The sequence below is a fragment of the Canis lupus genome, chromosome 29 (genome assembly GCF_048164855.1).
Source record: "Canis lupus baileyi chromosome 29, mCanLup2.hap1, whole genome shotgun sequence".
Taxonomy (NCBI): Eukaryota; Metazoa; Chordata; class Mammalia; order Carnivora; family Canidae; genus Canis; species Canis lupus.
The window spans coordinates 39144409-39164511 of NC_132866.1; the positions used below are offsets into that span (position 1 = coordinate 39144409).

General features: G+C 43.7%; 1 protein-coding gene across 4 annotated transcripts in view; it reads left to right on the plus strand.

The window, feature by feature from the left end:
- The window catches only part of ALOX5 (arachidonate 5-lipoxygenase), a 58417-nt gene that overhangs the window by 16074 nt on the left and 22240 nt on the right, over positions 1-20103 (plus strand). For all 4 annotated transcript variants that reach the window (XM_072806272.1, XM_072806270.1, XM_072806269.1 and 1 more), the window contains one exon: positions 14366-14488. In XM_072806272.1, coding sequence (XP_072662373.1) covers positions 14366-14488 — 123 coding nt within the window. The remainder of the gene's footprint in view (positions 1-14365; positions 14489-20103) is intronic.

The following is a 20103-nucleotide window of genomic DNA, read 5'->3' on the forward strand; positions in this document are numbered from 1 at the left end:
AAAAACTGAATGCTTTTCTCCTAAGGTCCAGGAGCAAGATAAAGATGTCAGCTTTGCCACTTGTATTAGCTTTGTACTGGAGGTTCTAGCCATGGCTATTAGGCAGGAAGGGGACAAAGAGCACCCACATTAAAGAAAAATAAATAAAACCATTGTTATTCACAGATGACACAATCTTTTATGTAGAAAATATGAAGGAATTCACCAAAAAACTATTGGAACAGGGTCTTGGGTGCCTCAGTCAGTTAAGCATCTACCTTAGGCTGAGGTCTTAGTCCTGGGGTCCTGGGTTTGGACTCCCGCTCAGCGGAGAGCCTGCTTTTCCCTCACCCTTTGCCCTGTGGACCCCACTCATGCTCTCTCTTGCTATTTCTCCCTCTCTCTCAATCTCTCTCTCTCTCTCATAAATAAATAAATAAATAAATAAATAAATAAATAAATAAATAAAATCTTAAAAAACATCCTGGAACTACTAAGCCAGCAAAGTTGCATGGTACAAGATCAATACAGTTGCATGTACAATAGCATCAAAAAGAATAAAATATTTATAAATAAGCTTAAAAAAAGAAGTCCAGGACCTATACAATGAAAACTACAAAACATTGTTGAAAGTAATTAAAGAAGACCTAAATAAGGTGAAAGACATCTTATGTTAATGGACCAGAAGACTTAATATTATTAAAATGGCAATACTCTCCAAAGCAATGTACAAATTTAACACAAACCCTATCAAAAAAGGTTACTTTTTTGCAGAAATTGACAAACTGATCCTAAAGTTCATGTGGAAATGGGAGGAACTCAGAATAGTTAAAACAATCTTGAAAAAAAAAAAGTTGTGGAACTCACATTTCCAGTATCAGAAATACTACCCTGCTGCAGTAATCAAGACAATGTGCCATAAGCAAAAGGTCAAATATATAGAGCAACTAAATTAAATTGAGAGTTCAGAAATAAGCCATTACATTTGTGGTCAATTAATTTTCAACAAAGGCAGCAAGGCAATTCAATGGAGAAAAAAATAGCCTTTTCAACAAACAATGTTAGGACAACCAACTAGCCACAGGCAAAAGAATGAAATTGGACCCTTATACCACATACAAAAATTAACTTAAAGTAGATAAAATATGTAAATGTGAGAGCTAAAACTATAAAACATTGAAAATACAGGAGTGAAATTTCATAACCTTGGATTTGGTAAAGGATTTTTAGAAATGACAACAGAAGCATAAGCAATAAAGGAGAAAGATAAACTGATGTCATCAAAAAGTTTTAAAAAACTTGTGCTGCAAAGGATAACAAAAAGAAAGTGAAAAAATGGGGTACCTGGGTAGCTTAATCAGTTGAGCATCTGATTCTTGGTTTTGGCTCAGGTCATGATCTCATGGGTCATGGAATCGAGCCCCACATCAAAGCTCTATGCTCAGCGGAAGTCTCCTTGGAGAGTCTCTTCCTCTACCTCTCTTGTGCTCTCTTTCTCTCTCTAGCTCTTTCTCAAATAAATGAATAAAATCCTTTTTTAAAAAGTGAAAGACAACCCACAGAATTGATAAAATATGTACAAATCATGTATCTGGTAAGGGACTTGTATCCACAATATTTACAAATCAAAAATAAAAGACAACCCAATTTAAAAATTGAGAAGCATCTGAATAGACATTTTTCTGAGGAAGATATGCAAATTATCAGTAAGCACATGAAAAGATGCTTGACATCATTGTTCATCAGGGAAATGCAAATCATTACCACGTCATGCTTGCTGTGATGGCTGAAATAAAAAATGTTAGATAATTACAAGAGTTGTGAGGGTGTGGAGAAATCAAACCTCTCAAACACTACTGGTAGGAATGTAAAATGGTGCAGCTGCTTTGGAAAACAGTCTAGTAGTTACTCAAATTATCTTTTTGTTTTTAAATATTTTTTAGTTTATTTATTTATGAGAGACACACAGAGACAGAGGGAGAAGCAGGCTCCCTGAGGGGAGCCCGATGAGGGACTCTATTCTGAGACCTGGGGATCACGCCTTGAAATGAAGGCAGACGCTCAACCACTGAACCACCCTGGCATCCCTCAATTTATCTTTATTTAAAGATTTATTGACTTAGAGAGAGCATGAGTGGAAGGGGCAGAGGGAGAGGGAAAGAGAATCTCAAGCAGATCCCACACTGAGCACAGAGCCCAATAGGGGGCTCAATCTCATGACCCTCAGATCATGAGATTGAGCCAAACAGAAACCAAGAGTTGTATACTTAACCGACTGTACCACCCAGGCATCCCAAGGTACTCAAATTATTAAATAAAGAGTTTCTGTATTACCCACCAATTCCACACCTAGGAATATACCTAAAAGAAGTGAAAACATATGTCCACACAAAAACTTGTATATGAATGTTTAAATTACCCATAATAACCAAAGGTGAGCATAACCCAAATGTCTGTTAACTGATGAATGTATAGTATAAATAAAATGTGGTATGTCTGTACCATGGAATATATTTTGGCCATAAAGAAGAATGAATAAATACTTCTCCAGAGAAAATATATGAAATAAGCACTTGAAAAGATGCTCAATACCATTAATCATCAGGAAAATGCAAATCAAAATCACAATGAGAAACTACCTCACACCCACCAGGAACTAGAATCAAAAACACAGACAGTAGCAAGTACTGGAGAGGATATGGGGAAACGAGCCTTCAGATGTTGCTGGTAGAAGGTAAAATGGTGCAGCCAACTTGAAAAACAATTTAGCGGTTGCCCCATTTTTTCTTTTGTGTGTGGTATTTACGCAAGAGTAGTGAGAATAGGGATCTCTACACACACACACACACACACGAATTTGTATACAATATTCATAGCAACATTTATAATAGCCCAAAGGTAGGAACAACCTAAATTCCACTAACTGATAAATGGATAAACAAAATGTGGTATATCCATATAATGGAGTACTCCTTGGCATTAAAAAGGTATGAATTATGGATCCATGCTAAACCATAGATGAACCTCAAAAACATTATGCTAAATAGAAAAGTCGTTTATAAAAGACTACATGCTGTAAGATTCTATTTATATGAAATGTCTAGAACAGGTAAGTCTGTGAGCACAGATTAGTAGATTATTGGTCTCCCAGGGCAGGAAGTTGGGGATGGGGTATGGGGACTATCAATGGGCACAGGGTTTCTTTTTGGGGTGAAAATATCCCAAAATTAGATTTTGATGAAGGTTGCACAAGTCTGTAAGTATACTAAAAATCCTTTAATTGGATATTTTTAAGGGGTGAACTTCATTATATGTAAATTATATTTCAAATAGCTGGTTTTGAAATAATACATGATCTAGAGTGCTCATCTGGAAAATGATGGTCAGTGTGCTGTATCCAGCCTGTAAATTTGTATCATGATCATTGTGGAGCTCTGAGTAAACAGGGCTCTCATCCCCCAGGCCTTCTCAGTCCAACACCTGTCTATCATCAAGGCATATTTCACGTCCTTCTTTGGCTGTGGAGACATCTGAGTTTGTGACTCCTTCCAAGGATGAGGAATGGAAGGAATCATGCTGAACAATCAGTATGATTACCTGGGCTGTGGAGGAGCTTTTGGGAAGTGATGACCATTACATATTTCCACATATTCCTCTATAGTGTAACTCCTTACAAGGTATGTGTAGTATGTCAGGGTTTTTTTAGTCCAATAAAGCAAGAGAAGAGGAGTCAGTGAACTGCTGCTATACAGAGCAACATGGGCAGCCTCACAAATACAGTGTTGACCAGTGGAAGCCATACACAAGATATCTGGCCAATCCATGGATTTTGGAGTTGTATTGTTTAGGGAAAGTTATATAGCAGTGCAACAATAGACAATAGCATGGAAACCATTCCCATAAAAGGAAGGATGGAGATGGGAAGCAGGTGTGGTGTCAGGGGACTGGTAATGTTCTGATTCTCCATCTGGATGTTGGTTATAGAGCTGTTTTGTACATTTTGTTGCATGTGTGTGCTTATATATGTTATATATATACAGATTATATACAGCTACAAACATACACGTATTCATATATTTGATTTCATAGTAAAATGTTTAAATAAAACTTTAATGTCTTTATATCAAGTGAAGGAAGGTAATCTGAGTAATGTTAAAGATTTATGAATTTGTGATATGTTTTAAGACGTTTGTGTTTGAGCCTCTCAGCTCAGACACCATATGATGTGTTTTGAGACTTTTGTATTTGGCACAGCGCACAAGGCATTGTCTGAGAGCTCTATACCACCATTCCCATTTTAAAGGATTGTTATTTCTATGCTCCTTCCTCAGCCTTCCTCCCCACTTCAGCCACACCTGTCAGAGCCCCTACAGTGAGCACTCCATGGACATTTGGCCCTGTGGAAAGAAGGAAATGCTAGATTGTGGTGATGCTAAACAGCTTTCAGAGAATTAACCTGGTTTGTATTCTGTTAGGTGAACAGACAGCAAGTTTTACCCATTACACTGTAATTCGGACTAAGATGTTAATGGCTGACAAATTAAATTAGTCTTACAGGCATGTTGTCTTAACTCGGTATTTTCCAAAGTGTGTCCTGGAGCAGTGGTCCAAAAACTTGGTCCCCATGATAAGACAAGCTCAGGAAACTGTTTATTACATCCCCCTCCTGGAGGTTCCCAGTACACATAAACATTGAGAATTCTGAGAAGTTCTGTGCTGGTGGGCTGTGCTAATTCTTTTTTAAGCCCAGTGTTTTCCAAGAGAATCTGACACATGATTCTAAACATCTACAGAACAAGTACTCTATGAGGCACCCTTTGGAAAATGCTACTTTACTAGGGAGCTGTGGATTCTGTGATGTGTTTGTTTCACAGGGATAGGGCTTTGGCAGGGCCTAGGGAGATGGGGCCAAGAGCTTTTCTGTTGAAGCAGTTTTCCCCTCTCTTAGATCTAATCATTATTTCTTCTTCCTCCTTCCACTCATCTGTCCTTTTCAGATACCCTCCTCTGCTTCCGTTCAGGAAACACTGTACCAAATCTGCACTATCTGCATAATCTAGGGTTCCTCTTTCACATAAACTCTTGGGGTTCCAGATAAGAGTTTGGAAGTAAAGTAACTAAGAATAGCCTCCAATCTGTTAGAAAGCTGCAGGTCCAGCTGGCTCTCACCCCTCAGTCAGCCAGGAAGGGCAATGGAGAAACCCACATAGGTGGTAATGCACTGCCCCGTTCTCACCGTGACTGCATATTTCCGGAGGGCGCATGCACACAGAACAGTGTGCAGTGGAGTGGTTTGCAATCAACAATATTTAATCACTTCACAACTTTGCTTTGCTCACTCATTATTCTGTTTTAAAGAGGAGCCAGTTGACACAGTCAGGTGTTATCCATTCATTTGCAGCACATCATTGTATGAATAAACCGTCAGGCTCACTCACTCTCCTGCTGATGGGCATGTGGACTGCACCACAGTGAGCTTCCTCATAGGTCTCCTGGTGCCATCATGGAATAGTTTCTCCAGGGAATATTCCTCAAAGTAGACTTGCAGGATTGCAGACCACATTTTAAGTTTTCTAGATATTGCCAATTGTTTTCCAAAGAGGTTCTTTCAGTTATCACCCAGAGCAACTGTTTCTGAGACATGCTTTGCATCTTGAGACATTTTCATTCAGGTCAGTCTAATGTCCTGCAATCGTATCTCTTTGATTTCCTCATTCTTGAATTGCCGCATATTTCTAGCTGTGTGTGAATTCAGCCATTCCCCTATTGATGGACATTCAGCTTGTTTCCCACCTGTATGTTTGTCTGTATGTGGCATTACTCACAGTGGTGCAAGAAGCAGCCTTGTACAAGCAGCTTGATGGACTGGTGCCAGATTGATTTCCATAACTCATATTGCTGGGTCAAATGAGCAGTTTCATTTTAAGAAATACTAACAAAAGTCCTTCCCCACAATTTTATAGCAATCTTCAGTGCAATTTTCCAGTTGCACGTGTATATATACAACATACCCAATCATGCTGATCTTTTGTATTTTTAACGATCTAAAAATCTCTAAGTTGGACTCCATTGTTGTTTTAATGTGCATTCCCCGACCACTAGGAGTTATGCCCCTGTGCATTGCCTCTTCTTTGAATTGCCTATGTTTATGCTTTATTTTTCTGTCTTTCTTATTAATCTAAAGAAGTTCTTTGTATATTAGGATAATATCATTTTGTTATAAGTATAGAATATGTCATTTGTCTTCTGTTGCTTTTGTCACAGAAGATTTTAGTTCTTTATTTTCTTAACTACATATATTGACTTTTCTTTACTGCTTTTGGGTTTCCTGCTTTGCATAAGAAGGCCCTCCCCAACCCAGTGTCACATTCGTACACCTATATTTTTGTCTTATACTTTTGCAATTTAGTCTTTAACATGCCATGTTATACACCCACAATTCACCTGCCATGTATTTTTATACATTACGTGAAGTAGGGGTCAAGCATCCTCAGTATCACTTATTACTTATTACATACTACATTCGTCCCTACTACCTAGGGAGGACACCCACCACGCGCAGAGCCAGCCCAGGGTTGTGGTTATGGGCAAGGGCTCTGAAGCCAGTTTCTGAGCTCAGCTCCCATTTACTGCCACTCACCCCATGTTCTGTGCAAGTTGTTTAGGCTCTGTGTGCCTCACCCCCTCAAGCTATAAGATGAGTGAAATGCACTTGATGGGATGAGCACTGGGTGTTATTCTATTTGTTGGCAAATTGAACACCAATAAAAAATAAATTTATAAAAATAAAAAAAAGATGAATGAAAGAATAGAACTACTTTTTGGCAGCAATGTCCATAATAGCCAAACTGTGGAAGGAGCCTCGGTGTCCGTCGAAAGATGAATGGATAAAGAAGATGTGGTTTATGTATACAATGGAATATTACTCAGCCATTAGAAACGACAAATACCCACCATTTGCTTCAACGTGGATGGAACTGGAGGGTATTATGCTGAGTGAAATAAGTCAATTGGAGAAGGACAAACATTATATGGTCTCATTCATTTGGGGAATATAAATAATAGTGAAAGGGAATATAAGGGAAGGGAGAAGAAATGAGTGGGAAATATCAGAAAGGGAGACAGAACATGGAAGACTCCTAACTCTGGGAAACGAACTAGGGGTGGTGGAAGGGGAGGCGGGTGGGGGGTGGGGGTGAATGGGTGACGGGCACTGAGGGGGGCACTTGACGGGATGAGCACTGGGTGGTATTCTGTATGTTGGCAAATTGAACACCAATAAAAAATAAATTTATTATTAAAAATAATAAAAAATAAATAAATACATAAATACATAAATAAATAAATAAGAACTACCACCCAGGGTTTTGAGAGAATTAAATAGATTAAACCATGAAAATTCATAGAAATAGTTTGGGGCACATAGAAAACACTTGATAAGCGTTAGCTAGTTTTATATCATAGTTACATATTTTCTTGGAGCTGTTTCTGGACTTTTCATGTTAGTCTGTTTTTCTTTCTGCAACTCAGTGCCATCTTTTGAATATTATATCTTTCTAATATATGTTAATAGCTCTGTCATTCTCTTTTAAAATTTTCATGATGAGCATTGCTTTGAATTACATATAAATATGTTATGTACTGAATGACATTCAGCCCTCCCCGCCCCTGCCTGAGAACACAATATGTCTTTCCCTCCCATCTAGGTCTTGTGGAATGACCTTCTGTAGAGTTTCTAATTTTCTTCTTGCAGACTTTTCTCCTCCCTGGGTACTTTATACAAGGGAAATTATAGCTTGTACCATTCTGAGCGGGATATTCTTCTAGTTGTAAATAAATATTGCTGGGATAAAGATATATTATTCATTTTTAAATATTTTGTATTGACAACTTACTAAACTCTTATATTGGCACTAATCATTTTTTTAAAGATTTTATTTATTCATGAGAGACACAGAGAGAGAGAATGAGAGGCAGAGACACAGGCAGAGGGAGAAGCAGGTTCCATGCAGGGAGCCTGATGTGGAACTCAATCCCAGGTCTCCAGGATCATGCCCTGGACTGCAGGCGGTGCTAAATCGCTGAGCCACCCAGGCTGCCTGGCACTAATCTTTTTTGTTAGTGGGTCTTTTTAGTTACCTAGTTATTCGGTCAGATTATCTAAATGGCGATAATTTTGTCTGCTATTTTCCATTATTTACATCACTGTATTTTTTTCCTTATTTCATAACTGGAATTCCCAAAACAAGTAATAGTAGCAATGATGGTTTTGATTTTTGAGAAAAGCCTTTGATATTTCTGTTAATTTAATATTATACTTGCTATTGTTTTCTGATGAACACTTTTTACTATATTTCAGAATTTTGTGGTTCATTCTAATGGTTTAGACTGAATTTGTTCAGTTAATTTCCTCAGAAGAGGTTTGGGGTAATATAATACCTGAATGGATGCTTGTCTCTACCTCCCGAAAATTCTCCTGCCCTCACCAATTACTTGACGATATAAGAGGCTTAGGTGACGACCTAAAAAGAAATCTGTAAATACTTCACACTGTCTCCTCATTTTCAGTATAAAATGAGAAACCTAATGATAAGTCGATTATTTTCTTCTCCTAGAAACTTGTGAGCTTGTGAGAGCATCTCTCTCCTCCGCTCTCCCTTTCTCCCCCTGCTCCCTCTCCCCTTCTCCCTTCTCTCCACCCCACCTCCTTTTGTCTTTCTGCCCCACTCCACGCTTCCCACCAACACACACACACACACACACATACACACACACACACATCTTCCCTCTCTCTGGCATTTTAACACTTAATCAGTATATAACTATACATGCCCTTTTGCCCTTTTCTTTTCCACCTGGGGCTTACTCAGAAAATTGAAGTCTTTTCAATTTAAGAAAGTTTTTCTCTTATTTCTGGATTTTTGGTTCTCCATATATCCCTCTCCATCCTTTTGGATCTTAGTCTCTGCATGTTAAATCTTCTATACCTGCCTTTCATGTCTCCTGTGTTTTCTTTTTTTTTAATTTTAATCCCAAGTAGTCAACATACAGTGTCATATTAGTTTCAGGTGTACAATATTCAGTGCTTCTGCTTCCATATAACACCAAGTGCTCATCACAACAGAGTACACTCCTTAATCCCCATCGTAGTTTCCATTTCTTTGTGGTTTTGTTCTGTATTTGTGTTACATTTTCTTCCATTTTGCACAGAGCAGTGCCTGGCACCTGACAGGTTCTCAGTAACTAGTTATTGAATGAATACATTTTGTCCAGGAGACAAAATTAGATCTCACAGGGACTATTCTCTTTTCCCATTTCTCTACTGAATTTTCAATTCAGAAATCATGTTTTGTTGTTGGAGAAAGTCTTTTAACTACTTCCTTTACTCACATCTCTTTAACATTTCTCCTTTTTTCAAAGAAATTAAATGTCTTTTTTGCTTCTTCTTCCTTCTGCCTGGTTGTTCAACTTGGTCTTCCTCAGTGGAGTGTGATTTTTTTTTCTTTGCCTGTTTATCGGAGGACATGAAGGCCTTTGGCCCCCATGCAGGTTAGCCGGTCAGGTGTTTCAGGTAGCAGTGCCTACAGTGGGAGGGACACAGGTGTTGGTGGCAAGCTCACAACTGTGCTGTCTCCATGCACTCAGAGGCCATAGTCTCCTGACCACCCTGGCCGGGCACTTTCATCCATCAGTGCTGCCCACTCAGGAGGTGGGGCGACAGCAGTGAGAGACAGGAGTTCCCAGGAAATGAATTTTCTAAAATAAGGGGGGGAAATATCAGTAGATTAGGATGTTGTACACTTGTACACTTGTCTCCATTGTATTCTGTTAATGTGGTGTTAAATCAAATATAACAAATATAGAAGATTTTCTTAGAGTCCAGGAAAATGTAATCTTATAAGTAAACCATCAATGAGAAATGGCAGTGCTGCGAGACAGAAAATGCTTTTCAAAATGCATTTGCTCTGATGGATCATATTCAGTTCCTATTTGGCTCTTGTGGTCCTAATGGAGTCCTACTGGACCAATAGGACTGCACAGAAAAGCCATAGGGATTTTTGTGACAGTAAAAGGCAAGATGAAGGCGGGGCGAGATGGAGGAAAAGTAGGGTCCCGAAGTCACCTGTCCCCACCAACTTACCTAGATAAATTTCAAATCATCCTGAAAACCGATGAATTCAGTCTGAGATTTAAAGAGAGAACAGCTGGAACGCTACAGTGAGAAGAGTTTGTGCTTCTATCAAGGTAGGAAGATGGAAAAAAAATTCAAAAATAAAAAAGGCATGGGGAGGGGGTGTGACGAGCTGGGCTAAGGCCGCGGGGCGAGTGCCCCCAGGACAGGAAGGCCCAGGTCCGGAGAAGCAGGAGCTGCACCAACCTTCCCGGACGGAAGGACGGAAAGGCGCTCGCAGGGAGTTGGAGCAGGACCCCAGGAGGGCGGGAATGCCCCCGGGCTCCCAGGGGCACTAACAGACACCTGCGCCCAGGGGAGAGGGGCCACACGCTGTGGGCCAAGCTCCCTAAAGGGCTGGAGGGCGGGCCCGGCTGGCCCTGGGAGCAGCTCCCGCGACGGCTCCACATGGAGGGGGCTGCGGCCCTGGGAGCACGATTCCAGCAGTGCAGGCCCCGGAACCCAGGGCGCTGGACACAGCCCAGGATCCGGCGCTCACCCAAGGACAGGCAGAGGCCAGGAGGGCACAGGACAGCAAGGACGCTCCTGCCCCGAGCTGAGCAGGGGCAGGCTCTCATTCAGAATACAAGGAGAGATAAAGAGCTTCCAAGATAGGCAGAAACTGAAAGAATATGTGACCACAAAACCAGCTCTGCAAGAAATATTAAGGGGGACTCTGTAAAAGAAAGAGGAAGTCCAAGGACGAAGTCAAACTCTCCCTTTTTGCAGATGACATGATACTGTACATAGAAAACCCAAAAGACTCCACCCCAAGATTCCTAGAACTCATACAGCAGTTTGGCAGTGTGGCAGGATACAAAATCAATGCCCAGAAATCAGTGGCATTTCTATACACTAACAATGAGACTGAAGAATGAGAAATTAGGGAGTCAACCCCATTATCAATTGCACCCAAAAGCATAAGATACCTAGGAAGAAACCTAACCAAAGAGGTAAAGAGTTTATACCCTAAAAACTACAGAACACTTCTGAAAGAAATTGAGGAAGACACAAAGAGATGGAAACATAATCCATGCTCATGGATTGGCAGAATTAATATTGTGAAAATGTCAATGTTACCCAGGGCAATTCACACATTTAATGCAATCCCTATCAAAATACCATGGACTTTCTTTAGAGAGTTGGAACAAATACTTTTAAGATTTGTGTAGATTCAGAAAAGACCCCGAATAGCCAGGGAAATATTGAAAAAGAAAACCATATCTGGGGGCATCACAATGCCAGATTTCAGGTTGTACTACAAAGCTGTGGTCATCAAGACAGTGTGGTACTGGCACAAAAACAGACACATAGATCAATGGAACAGAATAGAGAACCCAGAAGTGGACCCTGAACTTTATGGTCAACTAATATTCGATAAAGGAGGAAAGACTATCCACTGGAAGAAAGACAGTCTCTTCAATAAATGGTGCTGGGAAAATTGGACATCCACATGCAGAAGAATGAAACTAGACCACTCTCTTGCACCATACACAAAGATAAACTCAAAATGGATGAAAGATCTAAATGTGAGACAAGATTCCATCAGAAGCCTAGAGGAGAACACAGGCAACACCCTTTTTGAACTCGGCCATAGTAACTTCTTACAAGATACATCCATGAAGGCAAAAGAAAGAGAAGCAAAAATGAACTATTGGGACTTCATCAAGATAAGAAGCTTTTGCACAGCAAAGGATACAGTCAAGAAAACTCAAAGACAACCTACAGAATGGGAGACGATATTTGCAAATGATGTATCAGATAAAGGGCTAGTTTCCAAGATCTATAAAGAACTTCTTAAACTCAACACCAAAGAAACAAACAATCCAATGATGAAATGGGCAAAGGACAAGAAGAGAAATCGCACAGAGGAAGACATAGACATGGCCAACACGCACATGAGAAAATGCTCCACATCACTTGCCATCAGGGAAATACACATCAAAACCACAATGAGATCCCACCTCACACCAGTGAGAATGGGGAAAATTAACAAGGCAGGAAACAATAAATATTGGAGAGGATGTGGAGAAAGGAGACCCCTCTTGCACTGTTGGTGGGAATGTGAACTGGTGCAGCCACTCTGGAAAACTGTGTGGAGGTTCCTCAAAGAGCTAAAAATAGAGCTACCCTATGACCTAGCAATTGCACTGCTGGGGATTTACCCCAAAGATACAGATGCAATGAAGCGCCGGGACACCTGCACCCCGATGTTTCTAGCAGCAATATCCACAATAGCCAAACTGTGGAAGGAGCCTCGGTGTCCATCGAAAGATGAAGGGATAAAGAAGATGTGGTCTATGTATACAATGGAATATTCCTCAGCCATTAGAAACACAAATACCCACCATTTGCTTTGACGTGGATGGAACTGGAGGGTATTATGCTGAGTGAAATAAGTCAATCGGAGAAGGACAAACATTATATGTTCTCATTCATTTGGGGAATATAAAATTTAGTGAAAGGGAATAAAGGGAAAGGAGAGAAAATGAGTGAAAATATCAGTGAGGGTGACAAAACATGAGGGACACCTAACTCTGGGAAATGAACAAGTAGTAGTGGAAGGGGAGGTGGGTGGGGGTTGGGGTGACTGGGTCATGGGCACTGAGGGGGGCACTTGGCAGGATGAGCACTGGGTTTTATGCTATATGTTGGCAAACTGAACTCCAATAAAAAATAATAATAATTCAAAAATAAATAAATAAAAGGCAAGATGATATTAAAGGGACTCCAGGGCAGCACCGGTGGCGCAGCGTTTCAGCACTGCCTGCAGCCTGGTGCGTGATCCTGGAGACCCAGGATGGAGTCTCGCGTCGGGCCCCCTGCATGGAGCCTGTTTCTCTCTCTGCCTTGTCTCTGCCTGTGTCTCTGCCTGCCCCCTCTCTCTCTATGAATAAACAAATAAAAAATCTTAAAAAAAAAAAAAACGGACTCCAGACTTTTTTATGACTTCAACTCTTGGTGTTTTACTTTCCTTACATAAGAGAGATTTTTTTAAAGCTTTTATTTATTTTTTCACGAGAGACACAGAGAGCGAAGTAAAGACATAGGCAGGGAGAAGCAGGCTCCCTGCAGGGAGCCTGATGTGGGACTTGATTCCCGGACCCCAGGATCACAACCTGAGCTGAAGGCAGATGCTCAATCACTGAGCCACCCAGGTGTCCCAAGGGAGATTTTAATAAAGGGAAATTAGGAATACAAATGGAAAAGCTGTTAACCAGATTGTAAATTTTGCTTTTTAAAGACATAGGAGATCATTCTCCCTATGCTAAAGAGACAGTTTTGGTTAGTTTGGGTTTTGCATAAGCAAATAAAGAAAAGTTTAAGAAAAAAATCTTTAAGTAAAATTTAAGGAGCACCTGGGTGGCTCAGTTGGTTAAGCGTGATTTCAGCTCAGGCCATGATCTCAGGGTTGTGGGATCCAGCCCCATGTCAGGCTCTGTGCTCAGTGGGGAGTCTGCTTGAGAGTCTCTCTCTTCCTCCCCCTCTGCCCTCCCCACCCCATGCTCACAGGCACATTTGCACCTCTAAAATAAAGTCTTTATTTAAGAAAAGTAAAATTTTAAAAAGTGATCAATGCTGCAGGATAAGTTTCAAGGACACCAGGACCTGAAATTTTTGGCATGGCCTGTCTTTGGGGGAAGCTATTTTGGTTATAACAGTGACTAAGCCTACCACTAGCAGTGGTCTGTGCCTGAAGCTCCTCATCGAACCACCCTGCTGCCCTGGACATGACCCTGCCCCCATTCCCCAGCTACCACACACAGTGCAGCGGTGTGTTGACTGAGCAGGGGACATACTAGCTGTCCAGGTCAGCCCAGAAGTGGGGTAGCATCAACCACTTCTACCTCCAGTGATCGTCAAGGCTGCTCTATGCCAGGGGAGAGATTGCAGTTGGGTGAGGTCTTCTGATGCTTCCTTTCGGCTTCTTTTTGTACACTGGTAAACATCGACCATTCACTACTCCTCTGCCGTGAGCCCAGTCTCAGGTTCAGGGGACCTCAGACCTCCTACTGTGATGCTCTGGGCACAGCAAAGCAGGCTACTGCCAGCCCCTGGGAGGGGTCCCAGTACCCCCCAGGATACACACTCAGCTAGAATGCGTTGACCTGATAGAAGACACATCCTCAGACCAGTTGAGCAGCCTTTAGTCTGAGAGGGCTAACCCAAAGGCCAAGCATTTGATGCAGTTTTCTTCTTTTTATTCATGCTCAGGTGGATGGAGTGGAACCCTGGCTTCCCTTTGAGTATTGATGCCAAATGTCACAAGGATTTACCCCGAGACATCCAGTTTGATAGCGAGAAGGGTGTGGACTTCGTTCTGAACTACTCTAAAGCGTGAGTTTCCAAGAACCTAAGGATGCTGGGCAGCTCCTCCAGGGGCTAGGGCTGCGAGTGAGATCCTCACTCCTTTCTCGGAGTGTGTGTGTGGGGGGTGCTTTGGATGGGGAAGCAGTTCAGCTGGGCACCTCTTTCCAAATCATCTGACTGTATCTTGGCCATGCTGGATCCTCAGTGTACAACCACAGGGTGGCCTGTATCTAAACAAAATTAAAACCTGGATGACTCCAGACACCAAACATAGCTCTGTTGTCAGCCCAAAGTAGAGGTCTTTACTTGAAGTGTCCCATCCCCACCCATATCTCATCTTCCCATGGCCAATGCAAGGGTGGACAGGGCCCAGGCTGTACCTAGATAGCAAAGCTCTGCAGGAAAAATGGCCACCATGCCTGCGCTGACCACTGACACCCATCCCCAGGCTGGCTGTCACAGCAACCCAGTGAGGCAGGCATGGTTATTATTCTCACTTTGCAGTTGAAGAATCTGAGGAATAAGGAAGTCACAGAACTTGTCCAATGGCCCTGGCTGATAAACAACAGAGATTTGATTTGTGCTCCTTCTTTGTGATTGAATTACTGCAGGGCTTTTACTGAAACTCTTAGGGTGCTCGTTAAAACATATGGAGCCCCAGCACCATCCCAGGGCCAGTAGAGGAGACTTTGAGCTGTGTCTTGACACTTTAGGGAGTTCTCACACCAGCATCTGCAAGGCCACTTCTACATATGTTCTCAAAGTCCCCTGGGGCCTCCAGTGTGCAGTCAGGGTTGAAACCATTGGCCTCCATGCCTCCCTTGGCCTCTTCCTCCACCCAGTTGCCTGTGGGGTCATGTTTATCTCCTGGGGTCTCAGGATGCATGTCTCCCTCAGGTTCTGTCATCCCTCCTTGGGACATTCAGAAACATCCTTCTACCTGCTTTCCCAGGATCCATCCCACACAGCAATTGGAAGTTCATTCTCAAGTGCACACATAGTTTGCTGGAAGTTCCCTCTACAAAGGCAAATATAATTCTTTTACTCCCCTTCTAAAATCCTCCAATGATTACCCCAACTATGGGTGAGAGCCTGCACATCTCTGCCCAGCTCACCTGCCTTCCCTCTTGCTCCCAGATGCACAGGACACTCCAGCCATGTGTGTCAAGAACTAGTTAGCAAGGCATCTTCATGCCCTTTGTCTTTGCATGTGCCATTCCCTCCACCTCAGATACCATTCTTCCCTTCTTGGCCTGGCTAAATACAACTCATCATTTTCCAGGACCTAGATGAGGTGGCCCTTCTCCCAGAAGCTCCTAGAAGCCCCTGGGCCTGAGTGATGCCTCCTCCCTTATGCTCCCCAGTACTGGCCACACAGGCCACCATTTCTCCAATGATACCATAGCCCATCCTTCTCTACATCTGCCACGTAACTTGGCCCCTTGAGTTATGGAATGTTTGGCAAAGGAACATAGCAAAGGAATCTTGAGATGGGCCCTCAGCCCCTCCTGGTACAGCACAGCTGAGCAGGCCAGCTAAGCCCTACCTCTGCTGGCTGAGGACCATGAGGTTCTAAGAAGGAAATTAGAGGTGTGCTCTCTGCATTTGAGGAGGGTACATCCTGAGTCAAGGGGACTGGACCTCAGCGAGGTAGCTCAATGTACCCCATACCCTGAGGAGATGAGGGGCAGATGGGAGAGGCCTCTGGGCCAGTGGAAGGTAATCTTAGGGAAGCTAACTTCTCAGAGCCTCAGTGTCTCATCTAAAGAATGAGACCACAGATCCTACCCAGGGTTGTTGTGAGAATATAATGAGGCCACATAGGTCAACCCCACACAGAGAAGGTTCTCCCTCAAAACAGCATTAGTTTCCATCCATTCTTAGTAATGGGGTCAGGCCAGCCAGGACCCAGGTCTCCATCATCACACACTTGCTCCCTCAGATTGGCCTCTGCCCTCAAGGACTCACAGAGGATCCTTCACTTTGTCTGGTGTTATCTTGTTATGGAACCCAGGAAGTCTTCACAGCAGAAAGGCATCTGGCCTGGCCTTGTAGCCAACCAGGCAGACAGAGGCAGGGGCCTAGAAGAATGGGACAAGGATGCTCTGGCAGAGAGGGTACCTTATGCAAAGGTCAGCTGTGGCTGGGCCTTTTCACAGAATCAAGTGGCTTGTAACGTTTCCTGGTGGTATTGAAGGAGGAACAGCTTGTGTGTTTACTCACCACTTGTGTTTACAAACTAGAACTTGATTGCAGGAAGTTGGTGGGCTGATTAGGGAATGTCTCTTTAAAGGAAATTGAGAAAGAGAGCTTCCTTCCTTGTAAGGTATAACAGTGCAGAAATGTGACTGAGCTCCAGAGGAGGTGACCAGCCTCGCACCAAGACCAAGGTGCTCAAACCTTCACCTCCTGTGCATTTTCCATCAGATGGAATCAGGTGGAGGCTGCTCCTTGAAGGAGCACCCTTCTCTGTGAGGTCACCAGGGACACCTCACCACCTCACTGTAACCACAGATGGCTCCCTAGGTAGGCAGCATCAGAAGCGCTGCCACAGTCTGCCCGGACTCCTACAGACCTGCATTTGCAGAGTTCGGGGAGATGTGAGAGCTTGGCTTGGCAGCCTCCAAGGGTCAGATGAGAGGACCCAGAGGTGGTGAAGGGAGTGACCAAAGAGGGACTAGGGGAGTGAGGAAAGAATGCAGGTTGTGGTGTGGATGGACCTGGGATTCAGGTCAAAATTAGGAGACACTGAGGCATCCTTGACCTATGCATCTGGCTGATCGGGGAAACAAAGTGGTCATTACATAGGGCAGCTGGGGAAGGAGTGGGGTAGACGAGCCCAGCGTGGGGGTCTCGTTGAGGTCAAGAGCCCCGTGTAGCCTCTGGTGATGTCTTGCAGGCTCAGGTCGAGGGCCAGAGGTCGTGTACTGGGGAGGGGCAGGAGGGGTAGGGCCATAGCCCCTTGGCCATAGCCCCGATCACTGCCTGCTCCCAGCCTCCTACACAGGTCACTGCTGCTAGTTGAAGGCCAGACAAAATCACATGTGTGGCTCCTTGAAAGGAGTTGGTGGTGAAGAGAAGGCTCAGGCGCCTGAGATGCTGAAGAGCAGGAGCCTAGAAGGGATGGAAGGGATGACACTGGCTGGGGGCAGTTCCAGCAGAGGAGGAGGAGGAAAGCAGGGAAGCAGCATAGTGAGGCCCACGGTGGGGCCTTTCATTTCTCCAGAAACTAAAGCCATGAGTTCTGTGCAGAAAGAAGACCCCATGCCCTCCTACTACCACCCCAGCTCAGAAACAAGTTGGCTGCAAGTTGGCTGCACATCACCAGAATACTCATAGATAATAGTGTCCTCCCCCTTAACCTAACAAATGCCACCCAAAATCCCCTAATATTGGAAGTTTAAAAACTATCTCCTTCTTCTTCCAACTGATGTCTGCATGTCTGTATATTAACCCTGTTTGCCTCTATCGAATTTTGTTAGGCAGTCAGAGATGCATCCCATTGGAAGATAAAAATGTTGGGAAATGTAGAGGAGATATTCCCACCTAAGTTAGACCTGGGACATTTTAGTTATATTTGCTAAAGTAGCATTTTTGTGTGTGTGGTTAAAAATGGGTCATAAAAGAAGACATAACACAAAGCATAAAATATGGTTTCCCTATAAAAGAGCTTGTTCTGTGGTCAAATTACTTTGGAAAACATTGCAACCTCATCAGAATCCCCTGGAGAGCTTGTTAAAAATCAGGATTTCTCGACCCATTTCTATAGTTTCTGATGCAGGAGGGCTGAGGCAGGACCTGATAATCTGCATTTTAACTCCAGGGGTTGCTGATGCTGCTGGTCTGGGGAGCATACTGTGAACCCCTGCCCCCAGGATTGTAAGGCCTTGAGAAACCCTGGCATAAAAAAAATCTGCTTAATATCCCTGTGCTCTCCCATCTCCTCAGACTGGCTTTCCTTTGTGGGCTGGAGGCCTCCCAGAGCAGGTGGCCCTCGGGGGACAGGAGGCAGAACCGTTCCCTCTTCTTGGCTTCCTTGTGTCCTTCTCTGCTCTTTACTTTAGCTCACCTGCCATTTATGTAGCGCCTGCTGGATGTCTGGACCCTAGAACTCTTGTAGGTACCAGCAATCCTTGCCTTTTCTTCTCCTGTGCCCCTCCCCCACACTTACCTCAAGCCTGCCCTGGGAGTAGAAAAAGAAAATACTGATTTCTACTATGAAACAAACTCAATGAAGGAAGGTGCAATTTTAACTGAATGTGGCTCTTTTGGCAAGGTTTATTCTGGGGCAGCTGGGCTCCTCCAGGACACCGGGCAGCTGCTCCAAGCCTCCTTGCTTAAGACAGTAAGGACAAGCAGCCAGGCTGCCTGGTGAGGGAGTGTGGGTCCAGACAGCATCTCTCAGACATTCATGTGCATGTGGGTCCGCATGAGACATTGGTAGACACAAGTTCTGATCATTGGGTCTGAATGGGGATCGAGTATGTATTCCCAGCAAGCCCCCATGTGATGCTGATGCTGCTGGTTCCTGGACCAGACTCAGAATAGTGAGGTTGTATTTTGCTTTCTTGGGAAAAAAAATCTATTGATCTCTTAGAATTACAGCAATAAGTATCAACCCATGATTCATCACCCTTCAAAAACTAAAGGCTGCCTCCAGCAGCTAGGGCTGATAAAAATTCTAGCTGTGTCATCTTGGGAGAGTCTTTTCAGTGTCCTGACCCTGAGTTTCCTCCCTACGATATGAGGCTGATGATGCCTAGCTGCTGGAATTGTTATGAGATTTCTATGAATTCACCTATGCGATGCCCCCATGGTGATGTCTGATATGCCATAGGCGAGTTCCCTCTAGTGTATCCATTCTGGGTGCTTGGGAGGACTCTTTCCTCATTCCTGAGCCCAAGGAGGAGCCCAGCTGGGAGCTGCCTCCTCAGGCACTGTCACTGCCCACTTGCGAGCTCTTCTGGGCTTCCTCTATGCCCGTGCAAGCAGGGCTGGGGGAGCTACTGCTGCTCCTCCTTTAACAAATGTTTATGGAGCTCCTGGGGGTGAGGTCCAAGATGAATGAAAAGTGGGCCTCTGGTCCCAACTCCAAGAAGCTCAGAGTCTAGTGGAGACCAAGTTGTAGATAGCTGCATACAATGGATACTACATACAATGGCATGTAGTAGCTCTTCCCTAGGGAAGGGGTGCTGGGGGAACTTGAGGCAGGGAGGAAGTAACTCTGGGAGGGGGGGAACAGCATCAGAAAAATGCTTTCCAAGAGAGAAGATGCCCAACCTGAGTTTTGAAGGATACAGAAGGAATTTACACTGCTTGGAGGAGTGGAGGGGATGGCATTTTAGGCAGTGAGAATTCTGGCGAGCCAGGGGACCAGAGTAGAAACCTATGTGGGGAAGAGGGGCTGAGGCTATTAAGATGGGAAGGGGGCAAAGAGCTCAGCCTCTACCTGGCAGGGGGTGGAGGGGAGTAGGACCATGGTGGTCCAAGAGGCTCAGCATTTTAATGTCAAGAAGAAAGGAGTTGGTTGTCAGATGCACTAGAGAAATCAGGGGACTTTAGAGTCGACTATAGGGCCCTTTGGATGCAGCCACTAAGAAGTCACCGGTGCCCTGGATGAGAGCACTTTTGGGGGCAAAGGG